We start from the raw sequence: 16182 nt of genomic DNA on the forward strand, positions 1-16182 counted from the left end.
TTCTCCTTTCTTTTTGCTATTTTTTTGACTTTATATTCTTAAGGATTTTTTCATACATAGTCCCTAAACTTTCATATTTATCATCAAATCATTTTATTTTAATTTGTAGTCATATATCTCAATCCAAAATATTCATCGCATAATTTTACGCTATGCTAGATCTATAGCGGGGGGGGGGGGGGGGTCAAGCTCTTCAGACTATAGAGAGACTCTTTGATTTTGTCAGGAAACCCGTTTTAAATGATATTATAAAAATTATTCTTACCATCTATATTCATATTTTTTTTTATTAAGGAGGGAGTTAGATAATGAAGGGGATAAAAATAAAATATCTTAGCTAACTTTAATAAGAAACTAATGTTTTATAATTATCCATGATTTGACGTTGGCGTGACGCTAATGTGATGTTTTTTATTATCATTTAAAAATAAGTCATATGTGGTTTTAAATAAAAAAATGATTTTAATGGAAAGAGGGGGAATTTCAAGGATTATAAATGGAATTTACCTATTCTTAATGGTGAATTTTTGGGTTTTTATACATAAAAAGAATTTACATGATTAGCTAGCACATTACTTTTAATCTTTGTTTTGAAGGACCTAAAAAGTTATTACTATACACCATCACGGTCAAAAAATGTAGTTACCCAATAAGTGTTTAAATGATTAATTAGTATAAGAAAAAAATCAAACTCATAATAGTTTTTTTGTTATAAAGGGTTGATGTTGGAGGGAAAATGTTAATGTCTATTCAAACAAGCATAGCTTTAACCATTTTGGCAAGTAATAATAACATGGAAAGTTATATTTTTTTCATTAGGGTTCTACATGGCAAAATGGTGGGCTACTACCTAAAGATTTCCATTTTTGATATATGATACCTATACCAGTCAAAAAGATGGTAGTAATCATTCTTCATAATCTCTTTGTTTCCCTATTTTAGCTTTATATATTTCCTAAAAAGATGCATCAAGAAGAGTTATTGAATAAAAGGTCCTTGTAGTTCCTGAAATTATAAATCAAAATCAATTAACTCACACTTAATTTTAATTAATTAAAAACATTAATCAACCTCCAAGTAGGGTCATTGCAGCTTGTAAATATGTTCATTTTTAAAATAATTTAGGGGTTAATTGACCTTAAATTAGAGAAAGGTATCTGCTGAAAGCCACAATCTCAATTTTTTTTATACTCGCTTAATTTTGCATCCTTAATTAAATAGTCAACTAATTAGGCAGCATTATGTTTCTGGTAAATAGCAAAGTATTGAAAGATTTCTCTTAAATTCAATACCTAAATTTGTGTTCAATGAATTTTACTATTAATTTTTAGTTTTGTTCTAAAGAAGAACAGTGAATTTGAAAGAAAAAGTTCAAAAGCTGAGATGCTTAAATTAGGTAAAAAAAAAACACAATCAAACTTTATCAAATTGTAGAAACATTCTTGTATATCCAACAAAGAAGAAGAAAATAAATAAAATATTTTTTTAAGATAATAATAAATAACTTAACACACAATTTAGGTGAAACAATTCTAATGTTTACTTGACAATTGAGAAAGAGTAAAAATCATACTTATTCCTGTGGTCTATATTATGAGCCAACTTCTAATTATTTCTCTAAAAATCACTTTGCTGGGGTTTAAGCAGCCAAGCTTTTTGAGGCAATCTCAAACACATTCTCTGACAGACCATTGGCAGACATGATCATCTCTAACTGTGCCTGCAAAAGGCAATGCAGATTTTCATATTATGAATTTGCTGATAACGAAAAAGAGGAATTATCGAATTGGGTTTGATGGTTTTTTTACAGTTGCTTCACGAAAGATTGCCTCTTGTATACAAAAATTATAAACATTTGACTGTTGAGCATTGAAAACTACAACAGCTAGTTACCTTGGCAAGCGTTTGTCGAGCTTCATCATAGCGTCTCCATCTTGAGAAGGCTGATACCATGCGAGACGCCACCTGCAATGCACAATTATCGATGAAGTAACTGAATACCAAAAGGATCCTATGAACATATCGATACATACAGATAGGGGTGTGAGAAACCTGAACCTAACAGATACATTTGGTCTGTTAGATTTGAAACTATAAGAAAATTTGGTTTTTTTGATTTCGTTTGGTTTCAGATCTAATAAAATTCCAGTTAGGTGTTGGTGCAAACCGAACCAAAAAATTCAACCAAACCGACTGATTCAGTTCAGTTTAAAATTCTTACATCTTTAAAATTTTGGTTTGGTCTGGTTTTGAAAAAACAAAAAAATTGGTTCAGTTCCAACAGAATGCACACTGCTACATGCAAATAATGGCAACTGACTCATGAACCAATGATGATTTTTGGAACAGACCTGAGGATTAATTTTGTCAAGTTGCACCACCATCTCCCCTAAGAATTTGTAGCCTGATCCATCCTTTGCATGGAAATTCACAGGAGAACCACAAAATCCTCCAATGAGCGAGTACACCTATTTCACAAAACAAACATATTCAATAAAAACACTGGAGGCACATGATTGTGAAAAAAAAGTCTGCCAAAACATAGCTGACGACTTACCTTGTTTGGATTCCGCATATCAAATGCTGGATGATTTAAGAGCCTTCTCACATTCTCAACATTACCAGAAACATCAGACATGGCTTGGAGGGCAAACCATTTATTCACAACCTAGCAGAAAAGAGAAAATAAAATATTCAGAGAAACACTAAAAGAGCTCTGATGCAGCGATCAGAGTCGACCATTTTCAGAAAACCAGATTATCAACCAAAGTGTTCTTTAAACTTATGTTGTTGAAAATTAGAGGTTGTAAATAAATAAAAAGTGACCTTTGACTACTCGGAATCAATGAACATTGCTTTGGAATACTACATAAACACCAATATTTTGATGATATAGGACAAAGCACAAAGTTGCAAACAGATAAAATAAGATGATTAAGCAATCAAAAAGATATGGAGCTAGAGAATCACCAAATAGTTGTTTTGCCACTTATTATAAAAGTCAGCCAGGGCTTCATCACGGCCTTTACCAGGGCTTTGGGCTATGGCTGCCAAAGCTGCAAATTGATCCGTCATATTCGTAGCAGTGTTATACTCTTGTAATGCAAGTTTTGTTAACCCTTCATCTTCCAGGGATGCAAGATAGGCTACAGATTGTTACAAAATGCAGAAAAGTTAGGGAAGGATAGTATTAATGCAACATCTTGAAAGATGCAAAACTTGGTATCAAGAAAAACAGACCCAGGGAAATATTTTTCAGAGCCCGCCTAGCCATGTTAGGATGGTCAAACACATAAGGTTCTGAGCTCCTGTTATTCTCGACCTGAAAATACCAAAATTTACGCTCTTAGTCGAAGTGTTCAATCAAGAATTGACAGCATGAGAGACTGAAAACATATTAAACTGTAACTTTGTGGAATATCATACTATGTTCAGAAACTCTGCTTTAAGCTCAGTGGCAAGCTGTTTTCTAAGGAAAGATCGAACAGCATGAACAGCATCAGGATCTGCAATTTCCATCAGATCCATTATTTCTCCTTCACCTGGCAGAGTTATTGCCTTCGCAACAAATTCCTGAACAGAAAAAGGAATTTACGTTTGATTAGCGCAATAATCTTCATACTTCTCCATTGTTCATCAGGTCTAGTTTTCCTCCCTGTCCCTCCACAATTAAGGAACAAGATGACAAAAAAAGAAGACATTAGTCATACTTGATCTAAGCTGGTATCACAGAGTATGCTCCTGAGCCCATGCATAAACTTTGGATTCAGAGCCAATGGTTTGCTTTGTTGGAAATCGCTCACCAAGCTGAGCATCAGCTTCCTTGCCAAAACCTGTCCAGCCTCCCAACTAAAACACAAAGTCATGAAGTGAATCAATTGTTATCCGGTCTGACAGTAAAATAAAAGGAACAAAAGATATAAAAATACAAACCGGTTGAATCCATCCGAGTCATGAGCAAGAAGGAAAAACAAATCAGTGTCAGAGATATCGGATTGAAGACGGATAGGAGCACTATAACCCCGCAATATGGAAGGAACTGGTCGCTCAACTATGTCAGGAAAGACAAATTCTTCCTCTTTCTGCTTAGAGCCAACAAAAAGTTGTATTTAGTAGTCAGAAATAAAAGCTTCTTGAACACAAACAGTAACTCAAATTAGCAGACAGCAATAGTTGGCCATTTCATAGGACAAGTGCTTTTGTTGTTTAACTCAAAATACTATGAAAATGTTATTGTAAAAGAATAAGGGTTAATTCCATAAAAAAATCACGACCTTTACATGAATTTCATTTAATCACGACCTTTAAAAATTGTCATATAAAATCATGACCTTTCATTTTTTTTCAAATCTATCATTTTAGTGTATTTTTGTTAACTAAGTTCTTCATTAAACAATTGGTTTTAGTGATAGATATGAAATAAAATGAAAGTCGTGCCTTTAAATGCCAATTTTTAAAGGTCGTGCCTTTAAATGCCAATTTTTAAAGGTCATGATTTTTTATGGAATTAACCCAAAGAATAACATTGAAAGAGTGTACACACCCTAAAGGGCATCTAAGCAGAGCATGTATTATATTATCATTAAAATTTGTCCAGCCGAACAGTTTAGTCTCGGTTCTCAAAACATACTAAATGAGCAAAATTCATAAGCTTTTATGTTGCTTGGTATATGATGTACTGGTGACATATTACTTGGCAATAATGTTTGTAACAAACAAACAAAAAAATTGCATTTGAGTAAATTCCGCTTAAAATAACAAACTTAGGCTGCCAATATAGCTGTCTAAGCGATCAAGGACAAACAGATTGAACATGTGAGGATGGACAAGCATGTGTTCCCCACTGACCTTGGTTACTCTAAGAACTGTTGTATTTACTGGTTGATTGTTGCTCGCAAGAGATTTTAGTGTTCCATCTTGATAAACAGAAGAGAGAGGCATGTCTTTGCCACTTGAATCGAGCAGGCCAAAAGCCACAGGAATGAACATGGGCTCTTTAATAGGTTGGCCTGGAGTAGGTGGCACCTCTTGGCTGCATTAGTGGTAGATTAGTGATATAGCTATTACTCACAAAAAAAGGAAATGAAAATTCTTATAAATGAAGCTTGTAGTATGTTATACCTAAACTTCAAGGAGAAAGTACGAGCTTCGGCATCATAAGATGACGTAACCTTCACAACTGGAGTACCAGCTTGGGAATACCTGCAATAATTTTATTGTAGATTAAGGAATCAATTTCAAAATACTTCAAATTTAGAAGTAAAGATAAGTATAATTTTCTAAAACAAATAATCAATACCATTGTAAGAAATTTGCGAAATCTGCATTATTAGCATCTCTCATGGCAGCATAAAAATCTTCACAGGTTACAGCTTGACCGTCATGCCTCTCAAAATAAAGATCCATTCCCTAAAACACAAATAAAATGCCTTTAGCTGATTTCTAAAAAATGACCATAAGTATTCGTTGACGGCTCGGAGCAATAATTGTGCTATACCTTTCTGAAACCTTGACTGCCTAGCAAGGTTTTGTACATCCTGACAACTTCAGCTCCCTAAAAAACAGGTATAAAAGTTCGAATAATGTATCACCTCCACCAAAAGAAACTACATACACACAGAATAAGAGCTTCAAAGAAGCCAAACCTTCTCATACACCTGTCAAGTAAAATGAAGCAAGAACATAAAACAATAGTTAGATATCTGATTCGCAAAAGAAAGCTGAAATGAAATTAAACATACAAAAATAATTTGATGAAAAATACCGTGACTGCAATTTGAAGTCGGTACATAGCCCCATTCCGGAGATGGAAAAACACAATCCAAACATCAGAGAGAAAGAAGACCTTCAAGTCTAAGTGTTTAATACAAGCATTCACTGAGTGGGCCTAAGAAAACATCAACTTACCTGTGTAGAAGTTATCCATCTGCAAAAGAACATAACAAAGCGGTAAGATTAATCAGCATAAAGGCTACAGCCGATGAGCTTTTATAAAGATGACGAGTTTTACAAGTAGGTATCATCTGACAAATGATTTCATACCTTGATGTAAGAATGTGGTCGTACGGGATGAGCCATGGGACCAGAATCCTAGAATATTGCAAAACAAATATGTCAGAGCTGACATACAGCAAGGCACATAACATACCATACCACATTCCAATTTAATCGAAATTTCAGAGCACGCAGCAGAATACTTTAGAAAAGAGCTCTAAGAATTTTGATACCTGTGGGAATTGATAAGTTCTAAGCTTCGAAACATCAGCAATCCTCTTGACAGTACGGCTCCCCATGTCTGATGAAAATTCCTATCAGTTGTCGAAGTATAGCAAAGACTTAGTTATCAGGATACAATAATGGTCATTGGAAGAGAAGAAAGGAAAAAGGAGAGACAAACCTGATCCCGGAATACGGTGAGACCTTCCTTTAAGCTGAGTTGGAACCAATCACGACAAGTCACTCTGCGAATTTTTGCCTAGCGCTTAGATCAAGTTTTTCAACACAGGTTTGAGCAAAACAAAAAACAATGCCAAGAACAACTCAAATACATTCTAAAATTAATAAAAAAGAATGTCAGGGGCTCAAACTCAGAGTTAACACAGCCACGTTTATATGCTCAAGCTTATAAGAGGTTTACTCATGGAAGGAACAAGAAGTCAAGTGCTGATTCAGAATATGTTATTTAATTATTATGTATTTTCAGTAATTTGTTCAGTTGTTGTATTTATTTCTTAAGGCAGTTATCTTGGATTTTATTAGGAAGTTATATGTCAGTTATGTATTGTCAGTTATTGACATGTTTGTATGTAAACTTCAAGATGAAATGATAAAGGCAAGATATATTTCATCAAAACTTTTCTGAAAGAGATCCTAGGGTTCTCTCTCAACAAGCCCTTAATTCATTTAGTTCTGTTCAATCAAAATAGGTGGTAAAGGAAGAAAACAGCCTAAGAAAACCTTGTTCTCTGAATTACAAGGTGATTTCTCTCTTAGTCATCCTATAACTCGATCTGTGATGCGGGACCGTAACAAAGAACTTCCATTTATAAACATACGAATAAGAAAGCAGCACCGAGATGTGGAAATATACATCTTATATCTCAACATGTTAAATTAGAATGCGATGACAGGAAACTAAAAGGTATGGAAAGCATAAGCAGTATTTAATGCCTATTGTTCAAAATAACTGCATGAAGGAGTTAAGCCAACCTGTTGCCAGTCCAGTTGTGGAAATACTGCATGAAAAAAATGAAAAAGAAATTAAGTCAAAATCACAGATTTATTCAAATCAACTTTAAAATAATGACATATGTGGTTCTTCATGATACAAAATAAGTAATCAACCTCATGACCGATGACTCCCAAGATTGCAGCATAATCTGCGTCTGAAGCAGTTTCTGGAGATGCCAGAACAAGTTTGGAATTGAAAATCTGTTCACAAACAATCCAGATACATAATTAATAAAGATTACAGAGATCTAATCAGTTGTCAACTAGAACAAAATCAAGAAAGTTAGACGGCATACATTCAAACTCTTGTTCTCCATAGCTCCCCTGAAAATTTATCAAGATATAGCAACACCGCTTAGCAAAGTAAGTAAGAGCCAAAGATACTCGGCAACATCATACCATAGTCAGTGCAGGACTGAAAGATAGGATTGATAAAAAGGTAACTTACATGTTAAAATCCGGAACAGCAACAATATTGAAGAGATCCAAATCATATTCAAGACCAAAAACCTGTTTGCAGATGACATGACAGAAAACACTTTATAAAACCATAACTAATAAAATAACTTTGAAATTCTAACTGGGAAACAGTTTAAGACAAAAGATACTGACATCCTCATCCCATTTCATTGCCGCTTTAAGTGAATACATAGCATGTGCTGTCATGGGTACATCTTGGGCTGGGGTCCAAATTCTTAGCGAGACCTTCCGACCAGACCTCGTAACAAATGTATCATCTCTGCTCTCCAACTGTCCAGCAACTAAGGCAAATAAGTAGCAAGGCTTCTTGAATGGATCCTCCCAGATAGCATAATGCTTTCCACCCTGCAACATTACCAGATAGCCAAATAAGCAATCGAACAGCAACCACTATTTAGAGAAGGGAGAGGTTAAACAATTCTTCATAACAAAAATTCACCTCCAGGTCTCCTTGCTCTATTAGGTTTCCATTAGACAGCAGAACTGGGTATAATGATTTATCACCTTCAATACGGCATGTGTATTTTGCCATTATATCAGGGCGATCCTGTTAACAAATTAGATTGAAAGTGAAGTCATCTGGTTTTTAGAAATTACATTAACTTAATGATAGAACTAAATGATCTTGCAATTAACTAACCTGATAGAACGTAATTTTGCGGAAACCCTCTGCTTCACATTGAGTGCAGAAATTCCCAGAGGACTGGTAAAGCCCCTGCAGAGAGAAGTTAAAAAAATATTGTAAGGCAAAAGAGTCGCTCCGTTGGGGGAAGTAAGAAATGTCACAGAATACAACAAGGCTTTGTTCGGACAAAGAATAAATAGATCACCTCCAAAGATGTGTTCTTCTGAGGGTATATCTCAGTAACAATGGCCAATACAAATGTACTTGCAGGTGGTGATTTGATTGTTAAATGGCGTGAATCCACATGATAATCTCCATCCTGAAGGGGAAAGTACAAATAAGGCAAAAGGCCGTTCAAAACTCATTTTTGTAAAGACTTCGACAATATGTTGAAGCCATCTTTCGGAAGAGTGAAAGAAACTGCATACCTTCAGAACCTTGTCATTGACCTTAATTGAAATTAACTTCAGATCATGCCCATTCAAAACCAGTGGGGAAGAGGAACCTGTCCAGCAGCACAAGATATTCATCACTTACTATTGTTTTCACTTTTTGTAAGAAAAAGAAAAACAAAAATTATAATGCTTCTTATCACCAATCCAATAACGTTACTTATGAAGTACCTTCGACCCTGGGGGAAACAGTTATCTTTGAACTGACAATTGTTTTTTCTTCACCCAAAGCAAAATTCAAATCCACCTGAAATAATTAAGACATATGCACACAAGGAAATAAGCTAAAGCTTCAGACTACAAATAGTTAATTACAAAGTGCATTTATCTGTACCGTGTCGAAATAGTGATCTGGCAACTTGTAATCCTTCAAAAATATTTCTTTTGGTGCATCCATTTTGGATTCTTCAACTTCCTTTGGCAAAGGTTCTGTGGCAACTGAACAAATAACCCTGCTACTACCTTGCCTAGAACTCTGTAATAACATATAAAATGTGCATATTCAATTCAACTAGCGCCAGGAAGATCATAAAAACAGTTTATTTCAGGAGCACATCTATTGTAGGACTGTAGCTGAGTTCGACTGTGAAAAACAAGCATGCATGAGCATGAGAGTAGCTCACACATACATGAAGAAATTAGTCCAAATTACAACTACTTACATGTAATGGAGGATACGCAAACCGAAAATTCCGTCTAACTGTGACCTATTATCCAAACATTTTACAATCAGAATATGGAATCTTTCACTGGTATAAATTTGATATGCAGTATAATGTAGAAGTAAAAACAACAGACAAACAATGAAACAAACAAACAAAATCCTATATTATCAGAAAATTACTCGAACCTCCGACTTGAGGAACTGCCTATGCTTGGAGAATACTCTCACTGAATTCTGAAAGCACCCAACTCTGCTTTTAGACTGAAACTGCAAAATGAGAGTCAAAATATAAGCATTTGTCTATAAATAATTGTAAAACACAGTGGTCACATTCCAAAATTAACACCAACAACAACAATTTAAGAATGCCGCAGTCACAACAAACTAAAATTTAGCTAAGTCAGCTCAAAGTCAATAATCCAAACACCATTACACCACTGTCCTACACACAGATATGATATTATTTTAGCTGATATAAAGAACATATAAAGCGAACTAAATGTCGCATGAAACAATATAAAGCATCACTTAAAATTGCACATAAATAAATAGAATTTGAAGGATAAGAGTAATCACAGGAGCTGAGGAGATCAAGCCCAAGAGACTAAATTTTGTGAAGCACGGATTTTTGCATGGAAGAATCAACCGGGCCATTTGTAAGATGATAAAAAGTATACCCTATATAAAGCTAATATGACCTATCACTTAAAACTCAAAAATTAATATCCATAAATACCAATAAAGGTTGAAACTTTATATGAAAACTAAAATACCCAGATGTTTAAAATCCAGACAAAACCTCTAAAACACCAAAATCAGAGAAACCCAGAAGAAGAAAAACAAAATAGAAAAAATAAACAGGGACCCAATGGGTTCTTATAAATAAAAAAGATATGGATAATTTAAATACTGGACAAGATATTTCCAAAACAAAATACAAAAAGTAAAAAGAAAACAGATAAAAATTTGACAGATGAATGTGAAGGGAGAGGTTGGAATTTTACCTAGTTGTGATGATCAGTTTGATCCAAAAACAGTGTATTGTTTTCAGAAAACTAAATCTTTAAGTAGTAGAACAAGAAGAAAGGATTTAATTATTTTTTATTTTTTAGATAACCAATGCTAAAGATAATTATAATTTATATTTTTTTAATAACAGAAAATAATTTATTTATTTTATTAAATTGTATTTAACTATTTATGGCCTCTTTGCTAGCCAATAATGATGAAGATAATTTGTTAGAGAGAATTTGGTGAGCTCAATCCAAAAACTTGTGATAGGTCCATTAAACTTTTATATATTAACCAATGAAGATGATGGTATAGTTTTGGCCCAAACTAGAACTAGGCTTAGTGGTTCCAAACTTTGAGTTGGAATGTTTTAGACTTGTTCATGTGTCGGGATTGGACGGTTCGGTCCGAACCTTACCAGACTTTATTGTTTTTATTGTAAGTCCGAGTTCAGTCCAAATTTGGTTCGCATTTCATATTTATTATTCGATATCAGTCCGCATATTAAATTTATATGGTCTGGATCTTATTTTTACGATATGTAAGAAATTATATAATCAAGCCTGCTCGTGAAAAAACAAACTTATTGCGGACTCGGATTCGGACTCGAGCTCGATCAGAACTAGTTGGTTTCAGTCCAAGGTCGTCGCAGTATAAACTGTGCTTAAAATGCATGAGTCAAATTTTACCACTAACACCATCTTCATTCTTGAGTACCAACAAGTACTACTTCAGCTGTTGACTGTTCCTTCTATTGCCCATTAGCTCTTGGTCTGATTATAGGTATTCATCGAGTTGGATACGATACATCCTGGTCCGTTCAGCCCGCTTAACCAAAATTGGATACTTGTTTTCTAATTAACCCAGTCCGAGTTTGAGAACGTAATAAAAAAAAATATTTTTTAAGTACGTGTTTGGACTTTTATTTTTAGTTAAGTTCTTAAAATTGTTCAATACGTGGGTCAGATTTGAATGATAAATTAATAAATCAAACAAAGTAAGTTTATACTCGTATTTCAAGCTAGATCAAACTCTATCTGGATCCGTCCAAGTATGATCCATTAACATATGTAGGCCTAATGGTTATAAGTGAGGCCTCAGTTAGGAAATGTGATGAATTCACTTGACACTACTGACTTGATTTGAGTTGGTAATATTTGTTGTGTAATTTGTAAGTAGATTGTTTAATATTACTATTTCATTTTGTAATTGAATTTGGTATTATCCACTAACAAAAAAATTAAATACTATTGTACTAATATTTAGTGTACTTTATATGGTTAAAAAACATCGTGTTTAACAAAACATTCATAGCTTCATTAAACTTCATGAATCTAGAAGCTAGTTTTTGTCTATCATATACTCCGCGTAATAATTGTGTCACATCATTGTGCAATAAATTAATAAATATTTATGATAATAAAATATTTATTATTTTTTTATTTATTAAATATCTTAACACTACAAATATTTGTTGTACAAAAAATACTATTTAATCTACATATTTTAACTCATATTATTGTACCACATGATATGACAGTATTTTATTTCTTCAATTTCTTTTTTAAAGTATATGATTCAACTTTTATTTTTAAATTTATCTATATTTTTGTTTGCACGTCAAGTGATGCAATAAATTGGATCAAGTAACATTACTCTTGGTTGTACACTTACTGAGTTTAGGTTTAAAACCTAATTAGATGTGTCCTAACAGTCACTTAGTCCAACTTCAGTTTAGAGTGTTTACAAAAATAAATTATGTACAAAATAATAAATTTTTAACTTAAGGCTCATGTATTTGTGTCTTTAAATTCATAGGGTTTTTTAATTAAAAACAATCAGTGGTTAAATGCATTATTCATTGATTTGATTGTTGAAGGGATATATGTCTTTTGGTTGGTTGGCCTCTCTTAACTGCCTTCAAAATTTGGAATGAAGCCAAATTTAGTCAAAATGTTCCCATTACATCCAGCTTAAGGGTGCCAAATCCCATAAACCTCAAATCTTAGATAGGGACATTAGCATCTTAGAGCTTGATTTACACTCTAATAGAGTCACTTTATCTTAGGATATATGCAAATGAGCCAACCCAAAATATCAAACAGAACCGACAGATTCGGTTCGATTTAGTTTGTTAATATGAAAATTCAGATTTTCAGTTCAATTTTGAACATTAAAAATTTTAGTTAAATTTTAATAAAATCGAATGGAAAACCAAACTACACAGTATCAATTAATCAAACTAATTGGTTTGATTTGATTAAGTTTAAAAAAAATTATTTCCTTATAATTTTGAGTTAATTTAATAAAAAAAACATTAGCTCGGTCCTTTTCGATATGAAAACACATCCTACATTCAGTGGCAGAGCCACTAGTGGGCGGACTTGTGCACGATTGATCGGAGACAAAAAAATTTCAGAGAAATAGTACAAATTTTGAGCTTCGACTTGGTTAGTGTAAAAAATTGTCGATCAAAATTTTGTCCCTCGCAGTTTTCCCCTCGTGATTAAATTTCCCGGCTACCCTGTGTTCTTTTTTGCAAAATATTTATATATATATATATATAAGATAATCTACTCAATTTCTAATTACATGTGCACAACTCTATTTCTAATATTCTTTTGTGGCAGACTGCTCAAGGCCATCCTCCCTCTTTTGAAAAGTGGACTGAGACTTCTATTTTCTGGAAGCCATCGCAACAAGGCTTCATGATATGCAACTTTGACAATGCAATTTTTGTACAGGCTTGCAAACTTGGTACATGTTGCATTGTGGAAAACTCGAGGGGATAAATTGTAGAAGTTGCTATGCATTTTGATCCGTTTCGGGCAGAAGTCCTTATCTTCGAAGAAGCATTATCATAGTTTGGCAATCAACAAGTTCAACATGTCGAGTTTGGATCAGATTTTCATCTTATTGTTGAGGGTTAATATTGATAACTCTTATATCGGTCATATATTATAAGATCGTATACTTTACCATTTTTATGATAGTTTAGTATTTTTTGAAAGATCAGCGAATATGATTACTCATTTGTTAGCGTGAGGTTCATATTCCATATTGACTTTTGGGAACCACACATTATAGTATCTTTGTTGAGTAATTTGTATTTGGTTTCTTAATAATTTAGTGCCATTATTTGGACCTGCATCATTCAATATTACCTACTTTATAGCTCAACAAAGGCCATACAGTTCACAATTTTAGAGCTAAATTGGTTGCATCATGGATTTGCATAGGTTACATTACATTGTCTAATCATTTATTGAATTTGATCAAATTGTGCCTAAAGATAGTATTAGGTGTTCCTTTTGAGGGACACTTTTTTCTAATTCAATAAATAACCATAATTTACAGTCAAATAATTGAGACATTTATGATTAACAGTTTGTCTTTGGAGATAATACCATTGTGCTTTTAACCTTTTTCTTATCATTGTTAAATCTCGGAGGGTTGGATGGAGGAATTCGATCCCAAAATATATTTTTTTCAAAATCAAATTTATAATAATTTTAAACATTTTAAATCAAATTTAAATTAGAAATTTTGGTTGATATTTCATTTCAGACAATTCGTTTGATTCAATTTGTACCAAATTAAATAGTTTCTTGCTTTTTTAAAATTAAATTGCACAAAAGAATTATATTTTAAATAAGTTTGATTATGTTATTTAATATAATTTGATATTTTGACGTCTTTACTCCATCCGAACTGATCTCTACAATCTTATAAGGTCACTTTATTTTGTACTTAAGATAAACTTATATCTAAGGTTGTTCAGCCTAAATTAAAAAAAAAATAGTGTTGAGAACAACATTTTTCATTTTTCAGATTTGAAGTCTATCTGTCGAATTCAGCAAATTTAACTTTAATTAAAGGAGTAGGTCTTGAACATGTATTAGAAGACCCTATCAAACTTCTAAACATCACTAATTAGCAAATTTTTGCACTAATAAACTAATTAGTAAATTAATACTCATTGCTGAAATTTTTATAGAATCAAAGCCATTGAACACTTTGCAGTGGGCATGTGGCTCGATGATTTTGTTTAATAATCTAACCTAATCTGTGTTTTATTTGATTAAATAATGTCAGTAATCAAGATTTAAAAATAACAATAGGCAGCTTCCTGATTATGGGCCTCATCATTAGTGTCTTGATAGGAAAGATTAGGGACTGCCTTGCACAATCATTTTCCAGTTGGACTTTTAACTTTTTTTTCCTTTACTATAATTATTTGTTCAAATATATATTTTCTCTTTTTCGTGATAGACATTTTTTAGTCGTAGACATTCGGTTCAAACCAAATTAAACTAAACTGAAACTTCAACAATTTTAGACTTAAATGTATAAAAAAAATTTAAACATTCAAATTGAATCAAAATGAACTAGTATGTTTAGTTGATATTTTAGTTCCATTTGTATTAAAATTTAGCAAGAATTTTTGTATAAACTTGAACTAATTAAAAAAATTATCTTTTAACGGCTTAATCATTAATCATTTTTTACTTTTTTTTGTTTTGTGTAAAAAAATTTAAATCGTCAATTTTAGTCCATTTTAATTGAAATGGAAAAACTTCAAATATACATTTCATGTTTGTAATTCTTGATGGTAAATAGCAAATTGGAACAATATAAATTAATCTGGAAAACATATTTGATTTTTTTAGTCTAATTTGGATAAATAACTACAATTAAAATTGAAAATAGACTATTTGAAAATTTAGACCATAAAAAATATTTTTAAATGATTAAGCTATTTTTTATAATGTCAATTTGAGTTGAACTAAATTTATCTGTTATTTTAATTTTTTGGTTTCATTTTTACATGCTCTTATGCAATTTCAGTCTAATATTTGGTTTAAGGTTAAAATGGAAGTCTAAATCACTAAAAATGCACTTTAGGGGGTTACATCAAAAAAAACATATGGCTTAGTTTTTGGTAGGTTATAGGGCAACATGTAAAATGTAGAATGGAAGTAGATATTTAGTTATTGGTTGGATATGTTGCTAAAAAGTAGACAATAATCAATAAATGTATGTATGGAATTGAATTGATAGCTCAAAACTTAGGATGGTGACAATTTTCTTCCTCCATGGCCCACTCAATTTGCCCTAATTATTGTGACTCAAATCAAAACTTTATTATAATATAAAAATAAATAGTAATTTGAAGCTTTTGAAGTATGAACAGCTACCAAACAACACAAAACATAGTTTTCTGCTTTGCACCTTCAACTTGTCCACAACTTGTGGGGTGTCTTCATTTCAGCTTCTAACTTTTCTTTTTAAGAAAGACTCTTTGCATGATTGGTACCTTGATAAGTATTATTATATATTTAATTTTTAAATAATTTTAGTTGGCTAATTTCAGATTTAAAAATGATTTTAATTAATTTAATGAATTATAATAATATATATGTAAAAAAGATAAAAGAGAAAAGAAAAATTCATTTAAAAGCGACCATTTTTTAAAATATATTTTTTCTAATTTTATACACTCGATATTATCACTTTATATCTAGAAAAATATACTTTATACGCTCTGTATCAGGTATATATCATGAATGCATTATCTATATAAAATACATACAAGTGTAGTTTTTATAGGTACAAACAAAAATATAGAAAATAAAAGAATATTTTTATTTCAAAATAAGGACGAACTTTTTGAATCTAAAATATATTGTTTTGAAATTAAAAAAATCAGATAGTTTTAT

General features: G+C 32.1%; 1 protein-coding gene across 1 annotated transcript; it reads right to left on the minus strand.

Annotated features, from left to right (window-relative positions):
• Positions 1 to 1469: 1469 nt before the first annotated feature.
• On the minus strand, positions 1470 to 10296 carry LOC126676887 (puromycin-sensitive aminopeptidase). Its single transcript, XM_050371210.2, is given in 32 exon segments — positions 1470 to 1720; positions 1894 to 1965; positions 2352 to 2468; positions 2558 to 2668; positions 2971 to 3146; positions 3241 to 3322; positions 3427 to 3573; positions 3711 to 3849; positions 3934 to 4082; positions 4849 to 5032; positions 5122 to 5202; positions 5300 to 5409; positions 5498 to 5554; positions 5646 to 5657; positions 5765 to 5926; positions 6043 to 6090; positions 6228 to 6308; positions 6398 to 6461; positions 7210 to 7235; positions 7345 to 7431; positions 7527 to 7554; positions 7679 to 7740; positions 7843 to 8055; positions 8150 to 8257; positions 8351 to 8425; positions 8541 to 8654; positions 8764 to 8840; positions 8959 to 9034; positions 9122 to 9262; positions 9450 to 9494; positions 9632 to 9718; positions 10028 to 10296. Coding segments are annotated over 32 exon segments (3090 nt in total). The 5' UTR covers positions 10106 to 10296; the 3' UTR covers positions 1470 to 1639.
• Positions 10297 to 16182: the final 5886 nt, after the last annotated feature.

Source organism: Mercurialis annua, linkage group LG4 (genome assembly GCF_937616625.2).
Source record: "Mercurialis annua linkage group LG4, ddMerAnnu1.2, whole genome shotgun sequence".
Lineage (NCBI taxonomy): Eukaryota > Viridiplantae > Streptophyta > Magnoliopsida > Malpighiales > Euphorbiaceae > Mercurialis > Mercurialis annua.